At 55.7% G+C, this 19,622-nt stretch overlaps 2 protein-coding genes across 2 annotated transcripts; both read right to left on the bottom strand.

The window, feature by feature from the left end:
• Positions 1-453: 453 nt before the first annotated feature.
• Positions 454-7,453, bottom strand: NCLIV_032820 (conserved hypothetical protein; the record flags this gene model as incomplete). Its single annotated transcript, XM_003883478.1, has 6 exons — positions 454-570; positions 1,136-1,177; positions 1,748-2,189; positions 3,330-3,518; positions 3,915-4,266; positions 4,570-7,453. 6 exons carry the CDS (start codon positions 7,451-7,453, stop codon positions 454-456), a joined length of 4,026 nt encoding a protein of 1,341 aa, XP_003883527.1.
• Positions 7,454-9,851: 2,398 nt separating this feature from the next.
• Positions 9,852-19,567, bottom strand: NCLIV_032830 (hypothetical protein; the record flags this gene model as incomplete). The annotated part of the gene is made up of 16 exons (XM_003883479.1): positions 9,852-10,019; positions 10,603-10,734; positions 11,329-11,464; positions 11,779-12,190; positions 12,438-12,520; positions 12,725-13,560; positions 13,954-14,097; positions 14,424-14,623; positions 15,003-15,149; positions 15,245-15,395; positions 15,912-16,082; positions 16,489-16,728; positions 17,188-17,261; positions 17,934-18,177; positions 18,497-18,715; positions 19,532-19,567. The coding sequence occupies 16 exons, from the start codon at positions 19,565-19,567 to the stop codon at positions 9,852-9,854; spliced, it is 3,393 nt and encodes a 1,130-aa protein (XP_003883528.1).
• Positions 19,568-19,622: the final 55 nt, after the last annotated feature.

Below are 19,622 nucleotides of genomic sequence, written 5' to 3' on the forward strand. Positions count from 1 at the left end.
CTGTCGCTGGTGAGTTTTTTGCAAAGATGGCGAGTCGAGAGACGTTTCCTGTTCGCGTTTCTCTCCTTTGGCAAAGAGAGCGGCGTTTTCAGACGCTAGCTGCTGACTGCACACCTGACGCGCGGTCTTGTCTTTTTTTCGCCCCGCGTCGACACGGTGCGGAGTTCGATTTCTCGGGGTGTATCGACACCTCGATGCGGCGGCGTCGTCTTCTCTTGTTATTGAACGAGATTTAGTGAATCGTTTTTCCCTTATCGACTCGGATCCGAACCACGAACCACTTCTTTCCTCTTCCCGTGCCCTCCCCTTTGTTGCCTCTCCGAAAACAGGGGGGCTCTTCTGTCGACTGTGCAGGAGCAAAAAAACAATTCAGGCCGAATTTCTCCCCATCGATTCACAGCAAGAGAAAACGACTCCTCTAACGCGCATGCTGCCTTCCCTTGTTTGTCTTTCTCAAATCTGCGAGTTTTCGCTCTCGCGCGAAGAAGGGGAAGCCGGCAGACAGCTCAGGTGTTTATCGATGATCGCCGAAAGCTGAGGATGATCGAAGCCAACTCGGGCGTAGGCGTCCTACACACACCGACACAGTCGGAAACACGAGCCACACAAGAAACGTGAGAAAAGGCAGAGAAAACACGGCGAAAGAAAACGGAGAGAGGACAAAGGGGAAAGAGACAGACCAGCCAGAGGAGAGAGAGAGAGAGGGGGAGAAGAGAGAGGGAAGGAAGAGAAAGGACAATGAAGAGACGCGATTGAAATAGGGGGTACAAAAATACGAACTTGGACGTGGCAAAGCACCTGGGTAAAGATGTACAGACACAAGGTGCAAAGAAACACATTGGATAGACGCTCGTCGCAAGATCAATACACGTTATACCAACGGCCTCGCTGCTGGCGGGTTGAGCAATCTATGAAGAGCTCTTTTCCCCTGCACGTGTGTCAAAGCCATGAGCATAAACCGTTGAGTGCTTTGTTCGCAGCACTCGAAACCTGCTGACCGCTTTCGCACTCTACTCTTCTCTCTCTCCCAAGATTTGTATTCACTTGCGCATAGATGTGTACATACGCCTTTTCACGCGCAGACAGGGATACACAAAACGCGGAGAAATGGGAAGAAGGCTCTCCGCGAACGGACCTTGAGAGACTGCAAATCCCAGACGAACGCGCGTTCCAGTCCCTGCAAGAAGGAAGGCAGAGACGCGCCACCCCAGGAGGAAAAGGCTGAGTGGTCCGCACCGGCGTGTCGCCTCGCGGCGAGAGCGCATGCAACGAGCCCAGAAAAGAAGGCTTCTAAGAGGAACGTGGCAAAGTTAGAGAAAGAGGGAGCAGAAGCAATTGCGAGAGATCTTTTCCCCAGTGACCCGGGTGTACAGACACTCGAGTGACTCCTGGTCTGGAGAGGCCGGTAGCAATTCACAGCTGCCTGCGCCTCACCTCTTTGCGTTTTTCCTTGCTACCCCCTCTCCCTTTCCCGTTCCCCTTCGTTCGTTTGCTGCTCTTTGCTCGGCCAGCCTTCTTCTCGCCGTCTCTCGCACCGCTTTTCTTTCGACTTTCCCTTTCGGCTGTTTTTGTGCTGGTGTTTGTGCTCTGTGCTTCTTCAACGTCGCCACCCTTTCCCACGTTCCAGTTCCAGTTTCTTGTTGTGTCTGTGGAGGTCGCTAAGTCTCTTATTCTCGTCCCTCTCTTTCTCGCTTTTCTCCTTCCCTGTCTTCCCTATATTTCCTTTCTCTCTTTTTCCTCGCCTTACGTCTGAGCAGAAGAAGTTTCCGGCTGCCTCGAAGAAAGCCTCGTGCCGAACCGCCATCCGCCCGAGAGCGCCGACCACGGGCACGAGGTGCAACGCAGTGAGCTCGATGCATGCATGCGCCTTCTCCTGCTGGGGGCGTGCCTCTTTGCCTCGTCGGTCCCTGCCGAGCCGCTGTCTCTGGCCAGCTCTGGACTGCGGGGCGCATTCTTCGCGCTCTCTCTCTGACTCTCCCGGTCGCACAGCCGCGCACTGGAAAACGGCAGCCCCGGGAGACGACAGAGAGAGGGAAGAGGAGGGCGAGGAGGACGAGAAACAGGGAGAAGAAGAGAGAGCGGACGAGCAGTGGAAGCGAAGAGAAGAATGTTGCAGAAGATGATTGCAGACGGCGAAGAAAGTCGCTTGCGCACCGGGGAAGACAGACGCACCGCGGAGGCGAGAGAAACTGAGTACGGCACACATGTGCACGGAGAGAGAGGGGAAAACGCAAGAGGCTTCAAACGACACACGGAGGGACACCAGAGAGGGGAGGGCGGCTAACGGCGCGAAGGAAGAAGCGACGCGCGACGCGAGGGAAGCATCCAGAGGAGGAGCAGGAAAACACTCGACGGCAGAGGAAAAAAAAGGACAGAAGCACAATGCAAGACAGAACATCCGATCCGCCACGAATGAAGAGGAAAAAGAGGAAATCCACTCACTTAGTAGAACGAGGCATTCGCTAGTAGGATGCACACCCTGAAAGACGACATTCCTGCAACGGCTCTTGCCCCCCAGAGGCTCTGCCACGAGATTCTGCAATGAAGAAATTTAGACCCCGCTGTCTGTACACTTGAAAACTGTTGATGAACTGCAGAGGTGCATAAATCGTCAGATATCCGCGAAAATGAGTACAATGCGACTTGCCTAGATAGAACCGTCACCAGCTGTTGCAGCGTGAAGCCCCTGAGGGAGAGGAAGACAGAAAAGAGACAGACGCGGACACCGGACATTGCGAGAGAACGCTCTCAGGAAACCGAGGGAGGAGAAGGCGAGCAGAGAAGAGCGCAAGGACAGAAGGAGACAACCACCCAAGGAACATAGAGGGGGAAGGCCAAGTGAATGGAAAGAGGGAGAGGAAAGCGAGACAATCAGTGAGAAGACATTCTCGTCACTTTTCTCGTGTGTGTGCGTAAAACACCCGGCCCCTTCATCGAACAGAGAAATAGAAAAAAACATTCCGTTCTGTCGAAACCAACAGAGCAACACAAACTCTCGTTTACTCCTTTCTTTATCATTCCCACGACACGAGAGCCATGTGCCCATATATTTTTATATGTATATATATTTATTCATATATATATATATATACATATATATATTGACATATGCTGACATATGTATGAGGATCTAGGTTCGACCCTCAGGATATGCCTCTGCATGCGTCAACCTGTTTCGCTCCGTCTCTGGGTGTTTTCGGGCGGGTATGTCCACTGTAGCTCAAGACGCTTGCGAATGTGTGGAACAGTCCCTCTCTCAGAGTCTTGTTTGGTTCTCTCGAACCTGCATCAGTCTTGTTTCTGCATTTCTTCAACTCTTCCATTCTCACGGCAGAAGGCGATCGGTCGCTGAGAAGAGAGCGTAGAAAACGGCGTCGCGCACGGCTGCATCCGGAACGTGCCGGAGCTGTCGATACGCGTAGAGAATTCCGACGAGGTCTTGCGGCGAAAAGGCCGAAGCGTGGCCAGGCACCCAGGTGTCGAGAGCTCGGAGAAAGCCCGCGTCCACGACGTTCAGCCTGGAGCGGAAACGCGACGGAAAGTGAACAAAACCAAGACAGCTAGCCAGAAAGGGTGAGAGACCGGCATGGGAACAAGGACAAGAAAGAAAAGGAGAGAGAAAAGAGAGCAAATAGAGAAAAGGAAAGAGAGAAAAGGAAAGACAGAAGAGGAAAGAGAGAAGAGGAAAGAGAGAAGAAAGAGAAAAGAGAGAAGAAAGAGAAGAGAGAGAAGAGGAAAGCGAGTGAAAGAGAAAAGAGGAAAGAGAGAAAAAAACAGGAGACTGTCGACATGGCGAGGCCGATCCTGGATCGGGTGCACAGGCTCTTCGTCCTCTTCTTCAAGGCAGTTTAGAAAGAGATTTGAACCACCACAGCCGCGTCTCCTTCCGGTGTGTTTTCCGCGCGTCTCCTCACCTGGCAAAGGTTTGCGCGAAATTGCTGACGTCACGGCACGTCAGAAAGTCCTCGTTCGGTTCGGAGACTTCTGCAGCTTGCTCGGGTTTTGCCCCAGACGGGGACTGCAAACGTCCTTCCTGCGCTTTTCCCAACTTCCTTCCCTTGTCCTCACTGCCTTTTAACGCACATTTGCCTTCTTTCTCCCTCTCCTGCCACTGCAGCTTTCCTTTCCCAGACTCGCTTCCCTGCGTCTGTGCGTCCTCTCTGTCTTTTTCTGATGGCGGCTCGACAGACCTTGCACTGCGTGCGCTTCGCGCCGCTCGCAGCATCGCGAGGCGCGCACGTCGAACGACTGCGTCGACGAGGGGGTCTGCAACAGAGACACACACGCACACACGCACGGAGACGCCTCGCCTCTGTGTGCGCGGGTTTGTGGCTTCTAGGCCGAACCACCTCGGGAAGAGCAGGCAAAAACACGCCCTCACACAGTGTCCCTCGCGCGTCTCCTCTGTGTCTGGGGAGTCTCCAGGCCCCGTCGGAGCCGTCGCCCCTGGTTTTCCGGTTCCGCCTCAGTCGCCGGCGGCCGTCTCTTCTCCTTTCTCTTTGCGATTTCTTCTCGCGTTTTTGCGCGCATCGTTCCGTTGCCCTCGTCCCCCTTTGTTCCCACACTTACGCAGCTCGTCCTGGAGGTGGGCAACGCGCGAGAGCGCGAAGCAGACCGTCATGACCCCGCCGAGGTCCATCGCGGGGACCCGAGGCTCCAAGACGTTGGCTAGCTTGCTGAGCGTGAGCCGCGGACCGCTCTGCTCCCCGCCCTCCTGGGAGGCGGGCGTCGGCGAGGGGAAAGCTTCCGGCCAGCGCGTTCCCTTTGCTTGCGGCGGTGCATGCAGACGGCGCGTCTGCATCGTTCGGGTTTGTCCCCAGGCCTCGCCGCGCAGAATGCGTTCGCGCGCGTCGACGCCGGTGAGTGGAGCCGCGAGGACGCCGGCGAGTTGCGCCGAGAGAATGTCGAAGAAGATCACCAGGGACTGCGTCACAGACATGCCTCGAGGCGTGCACACCGCTGCGCGAAAGAGCAGGGCTGAGCCGCTGGCCTGTCCCTTGCGGAGGTCGCTGGGAGGCGTCTCCGCCAGGGACGCGTCGGGGCGAGGTCGAGTCGCCAGCGAAGGCAACACGACGGCGTCAAGGTGGCGGCGCGCGGCCTCGAGCAGGTCTGGGCGGTTGCAGCGCACCTTGAGGAAGGCGCGCAGGACCGTCGCCAGAGCGGCCAACGACAAGTCCCAAAGCGGCAACGCGCAAGGAACAGACTCAAAAGGCACCAAAGACGCAGCGACCGAAGAGGCAGCGCAAGCAGCAGCACCTGGCGGCACAGCAGGAGAAAACGGGGAAGAAGGAGAGGTAGAAGAAGAAGAAGGAGAGGCAGAGGGAGAAGAAGGAGAGGTAGAAGAAGAAGGAGAAGACGAGGGAGAAGAAGGAGAGGTAGAAGAAGAAGGAGAGGACGAGGGAGAAGAAGGAGAGGACGAGGGAGAAGAAGGAGAGGCAGGAGAAGACAAACGAGGAGACAGAGAAGGGGGGAATGGACCGACTTCTTTTTGCGAGGGCGAATGTCGGCTGCGAGCTGGCGAAGCGGCCGGGGGGGGTTCGAGAGAGGAACGGGACGGTGAGAGAGGAGTCAAAAGGTGGTCTGCAAAAAGATGGAACACGCGGAGTGCCGAGGCCCGCGGGAGCTCGACGGGGGAGGCAGCGAGTGCATGCAAGAGCGTGGCGACGGCGCGCGGCTCAAAATCAAGGAACGCGATCATGCCGGCACCTGGCCGCGACGGAGAAGGCGAGGCAGCTGGAGAGCCCAGTGCGGAGGGCGATACGGACAAAGGCGACACGAGAGGAGACACGAGAGAAGCGGGAGACCGAGGAGTTGCGAGGAGGAAATCGAGGACCGACGCGTAGAACGGTTTCTCCTTGAATCCTGCCTTTACCAACGCACCAGTCAGCACGGCGAGGTCGGTGCCTCGAAACGCGAAAGGCAGCGCGGAGAACGCCAAGGCTCCTAGGGCATATACTTGCCCCGCGCGTGGCACAGCCTTGGGGCCTTCCAAGCCCCGCGACCAGCTGAAGGGATACGCGGAAGAAAGAGAAGAAACAGAAACAGCGCGAGAAGAGGGAGAAGAAGAGGGAGAAGAAGGGGGAGAAGAAACAGAAGAAGAGGGAGAAGGAGAGGAAGGAGAAGAAGGAGAGGAAGGAGGAGAGGACGAGGGAGAGGAAGAGAGAGAGGAAGAGAGAGAAGAGAGAGGGCGAGGGGGGACTCCGCCTCGCGCGAAAGCGTGGACCGTCGCGCAGAGACCAGAGACAGTGAGGAGGGAAGACGGCGGCACGGAGGACGAAGCAACAAGCAGCGCCTGAAAGGATTCTGGCGTGTCTGCGGCTCCGCTGTCTGAGGCGCGATCTCCCTCATGGCCGAAATTTCCTCTCGCGGCTCGCCTGCTTTCGGCCAGCTGTTTGAGAGACAGAGCTGCCGCTGACGCAGGGGAAAGCGAGGCACAAGAGGAAGAACGCGAGACGTGAGAAGGCCGAGAGAAGGCGGGAGACTCCGAATCGGGGATTTCCAGGTAACACCTGTGAAAGATCACATCGGCGACTTCGTTCCAGAAAGGTGCACTCGGCGGCAGTCTTTTGCCGGCCATTTCTGTGCATGCAAACTGCATGTCTTCGGCGCTGAGGCTGCCTTGCGTCACCGAGGCCGCGAGGAAGGCTGCTCGGCGTCCGACGCCCGGCCGGGGTTTCTCGGCTTTTCTCGAGGCGTGCACGTCGAAGGCGCCCTCGTCTCTCTCTGTCCATGATCCCCACTTCTGACGTGTCCGCAGGGATGCCTGTTCGCTGAGACGTGCGCGCGGGACAGCTGCGGAAACGCCTGCGGAAACGCGCGCCTCGTTTGGAGACGCGCTCCCCGCTGTTCCCTCCGCCTCCGTCTCTCCCAGATCGCGTCTTTTCTCGAAACAGAGCCCGTCGTTTCCGGTCGCTTCCTCTGGCCGCGGGGGCGAGGCGCGGAGGCACTCGTGCCGCCTTTGGCGCGCGACGCGAAGAGCCGGAGAAGCCTCGTCCTCTCCCTCCCTCAACGAAGAAGCAGGTCGAGAAGAGAAACCCGAGGAAGAACCTACAAGTGGAAATGCAGCCACAGACGAGAAAGAAGAGAGAGAAGAGAGAGAAGAGAGAGCAGAGAGAGCAGAGAGAGAAGAGAGAGAAGAGGGAGAAGAGAGAGAAGAGGGAGAAGAGGGAGAAGAGGGAGACAGAGACGGTCGAGCCGGCAAGAGACGGGACGAAGACTGTGAAGAGAAAAGGCAGCGCACCCGGGAAGGAGTTCTCCGTGCATGCAGCTTGCGTCTTCTCGCGAAATCTGGCACTTCTCTCGACTGTCGTTTTGCAGCGCAGATCAGCAGCCGCGCCGACAGCTGTCGACATTGCGGATTGGAAGAGACAGCGGGAGGCGACGGGGAGAGACGGGGCCCCGGGAGGTGAGCCGCCGCGACAGCAGGGGCGAGTCCGCGGCTCGGCGCCGCCATTCCCAGGGGCGATACTTCTCGAGGTGCTTTCAAGAGGACGCTATTGAGACTGTCCACCCTCGGGCGAATCGTTTTGTTTGTGCATGCAAGAACGCGACACAAAGTTCGCGGAAGAAACGACCTGACGGCTGTGAGCTCCAAAAGACGCAAGGAAACAACAGACCGGCCGCACACAGACATGTCTCGTCCTTCATATCTGAAACAGTCATTCGCAGTTCCTGAACCACTCACATGTAAAAAAGAGCCTCGGTCACAACACACTGCATACAAGCATATATATATATATATATATATATATAATGTAGGTATGTCAACGCGTATGTCAATTCGCATAAACGTGTACGAAGAATCTGTGTATATGTATGAGAGCAGCGGTACCTCCTTTTACAGAAATCGGGGAATGTGTGTAGAGAGTGGATGCATGAGTCTGTGGGAATACGGGCTTCAGTTTTTTTCCGCACGCAACTTTGAAGCGGCTCTTCCGCCTCTCGGTTGGAATGTAGAGCGCGTTTTCTGGAGAAGGGAAACGCGTTCTTCCCCAGACGCCGTCCTGCGAAAAACAAGGAACTTTCCCCTCTCTTCGGGGTGCACTCCGCGAAAAAACCGTCGTTCTGTCTGTCGCAGATCCAGAAAACGACTCTTGAGTCGGGCGTTCGCCAAAGAAAATACGCATGCGCACTGCATGCAGTTTTTTCGTGGTGTCCACGCCGTTGGGAAAGCATGGGAGCAAGGGAGAAAACTGAAAGCTCGCTGATTCGCTAAATCCGGGAAAGCAACGATTCGTTTTTCCCCTGCAGGCGCTGAGGTGAAGTCGCCGTCTCCTTAGGAACGGGGGGGGGGGGGGGAACAAGGATCTATATGCAATCCCTCGGGGCGAGGAGAAAAGCGTGACGCAAGGAAAGATGCCTCGTCCTCGAAGAAAACGTTTGCTCGGGTCTTGAGGGCCCTCGCTCTCCTCTCTCAACTCTCTCCACTTCTGTCGCTTCTCTCTTCCCATCTTCCTCTCTTCTCTGGACTACCTGGAGACTCACTCTCGCTCTGTTCCAATCTCCTCTCACTTCCTCTTGCCTCTCTCTTCTCTCTTGGTCTTCGCGTTCTTTGTTCTTCCTAACTCCTTTTTCTGCGCTCGCTTCTGTCGCCTTTCTTGGGACTGTGTCTCTACACCTGAAGCGAGCTTCCTGTGGCGCGAAGTCGCCGCGACGCGTCTCTTTTCGGGTAAAACGCACAGGGCCTTTGGCCCCCTTTTTCTCGCTCAGATGCGCGTTTGTCGCTTCGCACTTTGAACGGCATGCCGGAAGAGCGAAGCTTACTTTTCTCCCTCAACTGCTCTGTTTCCGACGAGAAGAAGTCTTCCCGTCCGCCCGCAAATCGTTTCTCTCTCAGACTCTAAGAGCGAGGTGTTCCGTCGACTCAGCGCTACGGTAGCACAAACAGCGAAACACCCCCAACTGTACACGGTCTCCTCACATCTACAAATCTATACAGATAGCCATGTCCGCCTCCCGCTCTCTAGATATTTATTCTACTCTGCCTCTATGTGTGTATATATAGAGATGTAAAATATATAATTAGATATGATTTTTGAGAGCTGGCTGTCTGTGGAGGGTCCCCAGTCTGTACATGTGCTCCACTCTCCGCAGACCGCTGTTGGCCAGAACCTTTGGCTGTACATACACCGTGCGCGCGAGAGGTTCACAACGGTGGATTTCTCGCGGCCTCGCCGGCGCCTTCCTGCACGCGCGCGGCGAGTGCAGAGAGAGAAACTTGCTGGGGACGGGCCCAGCGAGTAGAGGGAACGCGTGCTTTGTCTTGGGTTCAAAGGCAAGGAGAGGCCTCTTTTTACACTCGCAAAAGACCTGTGTTTCCCCCGGAAGATCGGGAAAACCGCGTCGAGTTAGCTGAGAAGGCGAGAAAAGACAGAAGCGGAAGAGGAACCAGAGAGGGAGGAGACGAGGAACGCGAAGCTCCACGTGGCGGGGAGAGGAGATCCGAACAAATAGAGGAAGGACGAGCTAGAGGAACGAGATCGGGGAAACGGAGAGACGGCGCCGCATCAGAAAATAATCGAGGGAAACAGAAAACGAGCGGTACGGAAAGACGGCGACACCCGTCTCCGCATGCATACATGCCTAGAGAACACTGGAATTAACGCGCAGATGGGTGTGGTATCGGCTGCCGATGCCGCCCCACCAGGCGGCTCGTTCGCCACGAGCAGCCTTTCTATCGTGGACTCGCTTCTCCAGCTCCGCTCCCTTTCCGCTCCGCCAAGCGACAAGCTCGAACGAACCCCCGACAAAAAACCCTAATCGACCGCAAAACTCTGTCTGTCTGTCTCCTGTCTCCTCTCGGTCTCGGGTTGTGCTTCGTATCTTCTCTCAAAAGATCTGCGCGTTTCGGTTCACTCGTCGTCCTCGGGAGGCGGGCTGTAGTTGACGAGTCGGCGAGGATCGCACATTACCTCGCCGGCGTTAAGCGTTCGAATGACAGCGCACGTCGGGCTGATTGCTTGGACCCAAATACCAGTCCGGCCGAATTCGGAGCACTCGCGGTCGAGAATCATCACTCTCTGCACACGGAGACACAAATCGAGAGAGAGATCCGAAAGAGGTAACGGGAGAATGTGTCGCCAAGAGCGAGGCGGCGACGCTCCAGCACTGCGCATGCCGGTGTCCCGACAAGGCAGCCGTCCCCCGCTCCAGCTCGTGAGAAGGGCGGAGGAATTCCAGAATCCACAAAGATGTGCAAAAGAGGAAAAGGGGTATGTGCCGTGGGAAAAGGGACCGAAAATAGGGTCTACAGACACCCGAGGAAACGCTTGCGAGTCTTTGGAAAGAGAGAGAAAAAGGCGTTTGAAACGCGCAGCGAGCGACTCCGATAACGCGTGCATGTTTCCTACACGAGTCGTTTCTCAAAGGCCCTTTGTCTCGTTTCCTCTCTCGGCGGCTCTTGTTTTCGCACCAGCTGGAGAGACACCTGAGACCCCAAAAAAGGACTGCGGGCCGACCCGCCGAAGACCCACTCTGCTGCCTCGCCATCCGCCAAAGGGCGCGCATCTGTTTCTCTCTCACTTCTTTTCGTGTTCCCTCCTTTTCCCGTATTTTGCGTCTTTCTTTGCCGTGTTCCCCTTTTGCTTCTTCTTCGCCCTTTACCTTGTTCGGGTCCGGCTGCGTCGGAACCACCGGTGCGAGACTCTCCGCGGCAATCGCGATGAGATCTTCTTCGCCAATGTACACGTGGCAAAGCAGGTGATCGTCCTGAGGAAGAATCTGACCAATCGCGCCCTGAAAAGAAAACCAAACCGCCAAACACCACATGCAGTCACCTCTACTCTCAACTATATACATATATATACATATATACGCGCCTATCTCGATGTCTCTCTGCAAGTACCTATCTGCCTATATCTCTCTCGACCAATCTTCACTTATCTACCGCCATCAGTACCTCTCCTTTTCTCTCGCTCCGTATCTGCCGGTGCATAGATGTGTGCACAGATACAAGATATATATTGGCACCTATATACGAAAAAGGTACACTGATATACATGCTGGTAGTAGACATGCGCATGTACATGCACTGAATCCAGTCACTCTCATCATCTCAGATGCACCACGATCACATATGCTCCTGAAAACCAATATATATATATATATATATATATATATATATATATGAGTATATATATATATATATATATATATGAGTATATATATATATATATATATGAGTATATATGGACGAAGACGTATACGCATGAATATACGTGTAAAACGACGTGTACGGGTACATATAGGTGCATATATATATATATATATATATCCGTGTGAAGATGTGTTTCTCTTGGGGGGGGGGCGTGGGGCAGTGGTTGAGCTTACGATTTTTCCTCGGTAGCCGCCGGTGCCGGCAATGACGCAGACCTCGACGCCTGGACAGCACCAGTCAGGCGGTTTGGTCGCGGGCCCTCCTGCAACCGACGCCGTGGTCAGGCTCATCGACATGGACGAGTTCGACCTGCGCAAAAACGGAAACGAAAAGCCGCAATCCACAAAACTTTCCCCTCAGACTTTTTGTTTCCTTCTCGCTCTAGCCGCCCCTAGGCGGGACGCGCGTCACATCGGCCTTCACTTGACGAGACCTCGGCCCTCGCTGCTTTCTCAAGAACCTCTCTTCTTCTTCCGTTTCTCTTTCTCTTTCCTTCCATCTCCTTTCTTCTCTTTCTTTTCTCTCTTTCCTTCTGTCTCTTTCGTTTCTCTCTTTCCTTAGCTTTCCGCCCGCGCTCTCTCTTTTGCGCCTTCTCCGCCTGTCCTTTTCTTCTCTGCACGTACGCGGCGTCTTCCTCTCTGGGCGTCAAGAGCGGCCCGTCCACGTCTGAGTCGACGTCGTCGAGTCTGAACGAACTCGCCACGCTGCCGCGTCGAACGCTGTCGCCCCGGCCGCTCGCGTCGAAGACGCACGCCCCTTTGTCGCCGTTTCCGAAGCCGATCGAGGCGAGCGAGGGCGGGATGAACGCCGAGGAAGACGAGAGCGGCGTGAGCGTGCGGGAGTGAGGCCCAGAGCCCGAAAGCGAAGACGCGCCGTCGGCCCCGCAGAGGTAGGGCGAGGAGACAGAATTCAGCAGCGAAGAATCCAGAGGCGTCGTGCCGGCCGATCCGCCTGGCTGCGGAGTTCGCAGAGAGTCCAGGCTGCTCGTCGCGCCCAGCGTTGACGGCGGCGGGGCGGCCATGCGTCCCACGAAGCCTAAAAAGCGCACGCATCTCGCGGGCTCGCACACATCCAGGTCCGCAGCATCGAAAGGCGCGAGACGAAGAGCGAACGCGAGGGCGACAGAACGCGGAGGGAGGAAAAGACGAAAGGAAGGACGAAGGGGTAAAGCGCGAGACAAAACGCGTATGCACACACAGAACACGGAGAGCCTGGAGAGAGGCGGCGTGCGGGACGCGAGAGCGCGCGACACACAGCGGGTCTCCGACGCGTCGATTCTCACTTTGGTATTCTCTGCTCGACTCGATCAGCTGGACGTCCGACTTTGGGATTTTCAGTTCCTGCTCCTTCATTTGGAGGAGAACGCTGCAGCCAAGGCAAGGGGAGGCAAGACGCAAGGCGCGCGATGCACCGTCAGAGATCCAAAAATGGCCGGACGCGCGCGCAAACTCGACCCCCTCCCCCCTGGAGAGCATCCCGCGCCCGCCGCACGTCGGGCTTCTCTGTGAAGCTGCGCTGTCCGCCCTTCGTCTTTGCCCTGTCCTGATCTTCCTCCTGGCGCCTCCTTACTGCAGCTCAGTTTGTTCGACGCGCCGCACGGTAGCCATCAACCCGCGATACCGACCCTTCATGATCTTGACGAGCTTTCCGAGGTACGGGTTCCGTCTGAAGCCTCCACGCCCACCACGACTCGCGCCCGGGCCCCAGCCGCCGAGGCCCCCGCGGAGGGCGACGCGACCGCGTTGGGCTCTGGCGAGTTGCGAGCCCTGGGCGTTTCGCGCGAAGGCGTCTTGGGGAAATCCCGGCCCGCGGAAGTCGGGAGACCCGGAGACGCGGACGTGCTTGGCGTCGACAGCGATGATTCCGCCGTTCTCGCTCCGGCCCACCACTTTCAGGAAGAGACGGTCTTTCCAAACGTGCAGGACTTTGGCGTGGGCGCCTTTGAGGCCGAGGCCCGCTGTCCCTGCGCCGCCGGGGCCCTGCGGGCCTTGGGCTCCAAGGAGACCCCCTCCGACCGCGGTCGTCGGGATGCCCAGGAGGTTGCCGAGCGTCGTGCCGACGAAGGAGCCCGCGGGCACTCCAGACAGAGACGGCAGAACGCCTTGCGTCTTGGTGATGATCACGGACGCCCCCTTCTCGATCGTTGCGCGCGACTCGTCCAGAGTTGTCAAGAGATCCGTGCTCCGCTTCGAGGCCAGCTGCGCAGCCGTCGCCGCGAGCGCAGAGTTGGACGGCAACAGCAGGCGAATCGAAGACTGGTTCTTGTCGATAAACACCAAGACGCCTTTCTCGCCCCCCGTCAGCTCCACGAAATCACCCAAGTGGAAACCGCGCACAGACGACAGTCCCTCTTCGCCGAGACCCGCGTCAGGCGCCGCAGTGAGGGACTCTAGGCCACAGGTGAACTGCACACACGAACGGAGAGATCGGGAGAAAGGGACACGAACGAGAGAACACGAAAAGAGTACAAAAGGAGACACCACAAGACGAAGAAGAAGGGCTCTAAACAAAAACCCTACGGGATACACCTTATACCTTTGAATCAAGAAGCACATCGGATCCACCGATCTCCATACCCGCCCACAAGGCCATATTCCTATCGATTTCGAGTCCGTCTCGGTTCACTCACCTATGCCTACATCTGTCAATGTCTATCGCTGTCTCCATCTCGGTCCATGCCTGTCTGCATCTATAAGTGCACCCCCGGTCGCTCTGTTGACATGGTCCCGCGTCCCTTTTTTGGCTGCGTTGTGTCCGGGTTGTTTTGAAGCGCGGCCCCCTCCACGCTCGTTGCTTACTTCCAGGCCAGCAGCTGGCGAGAAGACTGTCGCGGTCTGTTTGCTGAAGTCGACGGAAGTGATCAGACCGCTGTGCCCCGCGTTCACGCCGCCGACTGCTCGCACGTTCTCTCCGAGTTGCAGATCCTTCACGACGTGACTCGTCTGAAGAAGACAACTTGAAGCGCAAATTTCTTTCCAAAAAGGCTCTGCCGCCTGGGCTGGAGGCAGCGCTTCGCAGAACGCCCCCATCCGCAAACCTCCAGCTAGTCACAAACACACTTCGGGTGCACAAAGACAGATAAATGCGCAGATAAATGCACAGATAAATGCACAGATAAATGCGCAGATAAATGCGCAGATAAATGCACAGATAAATGCACAGATAAATGCACAGGTAAATGCACAGATAAATGCACAGATAAATGCGCAGATAAATACGTATAGTGTGTACAGGGTGGGAAGGCGCATCTTTGTAGGAGCCAGCGTACCTTGAGCATGACGGGTCCGAGTTTTTTGTCTTCGAGGATGACTTCAACAGCCTCTTCTTCGTCGTCGTCTTCGGGTTCTTGCCTGCGCTCGCCGATTTTCCCACGCATGCCTTGCAGTTCGCCGCCAATCACGCGCACGCGTTCCCCCAGACGATACGCGCTTCGCTGGCGCTTCAAAAACGACGACAACGGCCGGCGAACTGAGCGCAGCCAAAGCATGGAGAGACGCGTACCGACTTCGATCAGAAAATCCCACACACACGTCTGAATAAATGTATGCACAAATATGTACGGACATACCTACATGGTGGGATCCGCACATCGAAGCGCACCGTGTCCTGTCGCCATCTCTCGCTTCTGCCATCATCGCTTCACGCCAGAAAACAGGTTACGTTTGTAAGTCGCCAGCATAGTGAATGTGTCTAGACGCGAGACGACAGCAGGATGGGAATCTCGGACGTTGCCTGCTACAACTGCCTCTTCCGTATTCTTGTGTAGCTTAATTCACATGACTCGAGGACGGTATAACTGGAGTGGTGGGCGCGGTAGCGATCCACGGCAGACGAGAGTTTCTCTTACTTTCGTGGAGATCTTCTTCCTCTTTGCCTTGTTGTCCCTGAACGAACTCGGTGACCTCCGCGAGGGAAGGCGCCGCCGCGGAGCCGACGAGAAGGTGGCGAACGGCCATGCGTCTGAGCAGGTATCCGCTCTCTTCGAAGGTCATGCCTGCACGCACGTTTTGGAAAGAGAGTTCGCGCGTCTCTGTGAAAAAGGGCGTGCGTTCGAGACGCGGCGAGAACGCAAACGGTCGCCCGACGCACCTGCGAAGCGAACTGTGCCGGGGAGAACGCCCTGCTCAACTTGTCCGCCTCGGGCGTCGACTTCATCGCGGTCAAAGAATCGTTTCTGTGCTCGAACGCCCCCCATCCGCTTCAGTGCCGCCATGTCGCTCTTTCGACTAAAATCGCCTCTCTGCGAAGAGAACATAAGCGTTCAGACGTCCGAGAATGTGAAGAACAGGACACCAGAGAGAACGAACAGCGCCCCGGACGCGTCTCTCCCCTCACAGTCTCCCGCGGGCTCCAGAGCGACGCGCCAACCCTCACGAAAAACGCTGACGCTGCAAAAGAAAACCTCCAAAGCTCCCTCTCCAACACACACGCCACACACTCTGCCTGCGGATCACGAACGGCTCGTAGACCTAGAGCCCTGTACAGGGGTGCCACGCGCGAACTCAACTGCGCATGCAAATCACATATATACATTTATATATATATATATATATATGACACAAAACATCATGCATGCACCTATACGTTGAAATCTTCGCACACACAAATAAATGTGTCGATGCAGTGGGAATAGTCACCGCAGAGCCCGTATACAGGCGTTTTTAGGCATCTCTACAAATATGAAAATATATACACGTATGTATAGAAGTAGATATATATATATATATGTATTTGTGTGGGATCTGTTGGTCTTTACCTTGTCTCTGTCTAGGAGAGCATTTAAGTCGAGGCGAGGAATGAGGCGCACGGTGACAACAATTCCCTGTTCCTCTACTTGGTGGATTTGCGCAATGTCGTTCGCGTACAGACCCCGCTTCACGCGCACAAAGTCGTTCCGCTGGGGAATGTACGGCGCTCGCGACCGCACCTGAATCAGCAGGAGAGCGTCGGAAGGAGAAAATCAAGACGAGGCGAGGAAACGAGCCAGGCACCACAGAGGAAGACGGATCCAACAAGGCGACAGAGAAAGAGAAAACGATGCACCTCCACCAGGCCTACGACTCTGCAGAAACAGATAACTGGCACTCGTACACACACACAAATGTGAATGTATATACATACACATTTGCATGCATATGCATGCAAATGAACGCATGCAGACGGCGCATTTACGAGCTTCACTCGACCTCCACGACTGGGCGCGCAGCTCTGCGTCTAGCCGGGTGCACGTCTGTGGCTACTCAGAGACACCGCGAGGCGCTGGCCACGCGGGTGTCGAATGCGGAGGCGCGAGAAAGCAGTCCAATCTGCATGCGCGACTGACGGGAACGCACCGAGTTGAAGACGGCTGTCATTTCCTCGAGCGGAACCATCTTGATCTCGCCGTAGGTGCGAATGAGCCGCAGGCCTTGGAGCGCCTCTTTGATCGCGTACTGGCTGAAAGCCTCGACGTAGACATAGCCCTTGAGGTCGTCTGACGCGTAGCAAGAATAGATCTCGCAATCGCTGCCCTTCTCCTGCATTTGGAAGCTCTTGTTCAAAATCGAAATGCACACTTCCCGTTCCACTCCAGTCTGAAAACAAAAGAGAGCGCGCGCACGCAGAGAGGCAAAGCCACCGCGAGACTGACTGGCGCCCAAAAAGTCTCCGAGACACTCGGCAGTCTGTCCTTTGAGAGCTCTCAGAGCCGGGGACAGACAGAGGTACGCTCTTTTGGGCCCCCTTTTAAAAAGTTTCTTAAAAGAACGAGGCGAGGGGCTGCATACATGAATGCGGGAGAAACACCTGACTGCCTCAAACGTTCTCCTGAAAACGCAAAACCGAGGACGCGAGGAATCTCCCCTCCCCTCCCCCCCCTATCAGGCACAGCTTGCGGCTTCAGGAGTGAACTGTTGCATCTTCCGCCGAAACGCCGGTACGCCTCGAAGGTGCCAGATAAGAAAGGAACGAGAACAAACGCGTGCAAGGGGACACCACGTCGCACAGAGAGTGGGAGCGCATGGCGAGGCAGGGAAACGTTTACGAAAACCTACCTTGTTCAGTTTCACCATCCACAGCTTCGGGTCCGTGATGTCCGGAAGCAGGTTGTTCTCGTTTGGATCTTCGACTGTACGCATTCAGCGAAAAAAACCGACAAGATGCACACGGCCTTTACCACCCACGGCACCCCACTTCTCCTCTGTTGTTGAATCTCTCTCCATCGAAATCTGTCTCGATCTGCATCTCCCCCTCTCTCTTTCCATCTATCTACATATGTATATATATGTCTATATGTAAGTATATATGTGTATATGTAGATAGATCCACATATGTATGTATGTATGTATGTATGTATGTATGTATGTATGTATGTATGTATGTATGTATGTATATAAAGCTGTATATACATATATATACACCCATCTATGCATGTATACACGTATTTTGCAGTTGTGTTAATCGCCCCCAAAGCGCGTTTGGCGCCTCTCTGCACCGACGAAGAAGAGGTGAGATTCGGCTGTCGAAGGAGGCAGAGAACCTCCACCCGCCGAGACAGCGAACAGACGGGCCCCGGGTGATGCGCGCCGCAGCGCGAGGGGGGCGGGAAAAAGGAAAGAAAGCAGGAGCACTGTCCGTTGCCTTTCGTTCTTTTCCTTTCTCTTTCCTCCGTTCTTTTCCTTTCTCTTTCCTCCGTTCTTTTCCTTCCGTCTTTTTCCCTTTGTCTTTATCTTTTTCGACGACTGCACAAGATTGAAGGCCATCGCAGCAGCTCTCGAAAGCGGCGCGTGTGTTTGCTCACGCGCGTAACCGTCGGCGTCAAGGTCGTCTTCTTCCTCGCCTTCCTCGAAAGTCTGGTCCTGGTACCGGCGCGTGAGAGAGTCGATCGCGCTCTCCAGGTGACTCGCGCCCCCACGTCGCTGCTGCGTGCGGTCGTGGCCCACGCGCCGCTCGGAGGCTTGTGCAGCCAAGCGTGCGGCCTGCGCGGCTTCGTCGCTGTAGTCAAACAAATCGTCGCCTTCCTCCTCTTCTTCGTCGTCGCCTTCCTGCAGAAAAAGAAAACAGTCAGCCGCTCCATGCCTCTCGCCTCTCTGCCACGGCGCCGGTGGACGCACAGATCCGCTGGAGACAAAACAGCGGGCTGGCCCGGGCTTCTCCACCCGTGGACGCGAGAACGGGAGAAAACGGAAGAAAGCGAGAGACAAAGAAGGAAAGAGGAAGAGAAGAAGACAGAAGGGGACACAGACAGCAGGAAAGAGAAAGAAAGGAGAGAGAGGGGCTCTGAGAGAGAGTGAAAGTAAACCCGCTTGCGTGCAACACCCTTATTCTGGATGTGCCGCCAAAGAAGAGAGAGACGGCACATACCTGTGCTTCGACATCGAGGAAAGCGTTGACTCCTCGCCGTTTCTTTCGGCGGCCGCCATCTCTGCTTCGACTTCGCTTCTCCGTCGAGCTCTTCCTCTTGCTGTTTTTCTTGCTTTTCTTCGAGCGCTTGCGGTCTTCCTCCTCTTCCTCAGACGAGGACTCGGAACCCGAGAAAGGCTCTTCTTCTTCGTTCTCTTCCGCGTCCTCCGCCTCCGACGCCTGCGCAGAAAACAAACGTGGCCGCGCGACATGCCCGCCGAGTCTAACTTCTACGCGCTTTGCACCTTTTCATTCGGCGGACACGCGCGCCTTTCTCTGTCCACGCACTCTCTCTAGCACTCTGGGGAACTCCACTCTGCCGACACAATCTAGACGCGCAACGTCCACAAAAGATGGGCATACACATATATGTACCTGGGAATGCGAAAAACACCCCGTAAAGGCCCACATACCCATACCCAGGCACACGTCTACACATGCATCCACATGAGTGTTTCCACCCCTTACATGTAACCGCATGCACATTCGCATCTTAAAACAAGGAATGGCTTCGGCCGGGGTTTCGCTGTGTTTGAAAGGCCCGCCAGATGCGCTCTCGCATGCAAGGCCTCCTCGACTTTGTCCGCCTGTCGGCAACCCCAAACGCGCAAATTCTTCTCCGTGTAAGGGCCGCTTTGGAAACGACAGTTGTTTCTCGAAATCGCCGACTCTCCCCTCCGTTTAGCGGCGCGAAGAACCGTCTGTGAAGACGCGGCGACTCCCTCTCCAGTGTGGGCCTCGAGCATCCCTCCCTTTTCGAAATCTGAATTTTCTCAAACCTCCAGATTCTTGTCAACAGAAGTACCGCACCTCTGACCTGTTCTCGAGGAAAACGCGTGTTCTCGCCCCCCCCCCCCACACCCGTTCGCATTTGAATTCGAGATAATAAAATCAAGCCAGATTAACCTGAATATTTTATAGTATTGCATTCGTGTTAAACGTGTGCGCGTTCCTCCCTCGTCTCCTCTCTCTCCGTTGACAACTCGCATCTCTTACCTCGCGAGAGGCCTGTCGATCTTCCGCGTCACTCATGCTGGCCGTGTGGAGGAGGGAAGTGGAGAGGGCGGAACTCCCCGAGAGAAGACGA

The sequence above is a fragment of the Neospora caninum genome, chromosome VIII, assembly GCF_000208865.1.
Source record: "Neospora caninum Liverpool complete genome, chromosome VIII".
Classification (NCBI taxonomy): domain Eukaryota; phylum Apicomplexa; class Conoidasida; order Eucoccidiorida; family Sarcocystidae; genus Neospora; species Neospora caninum.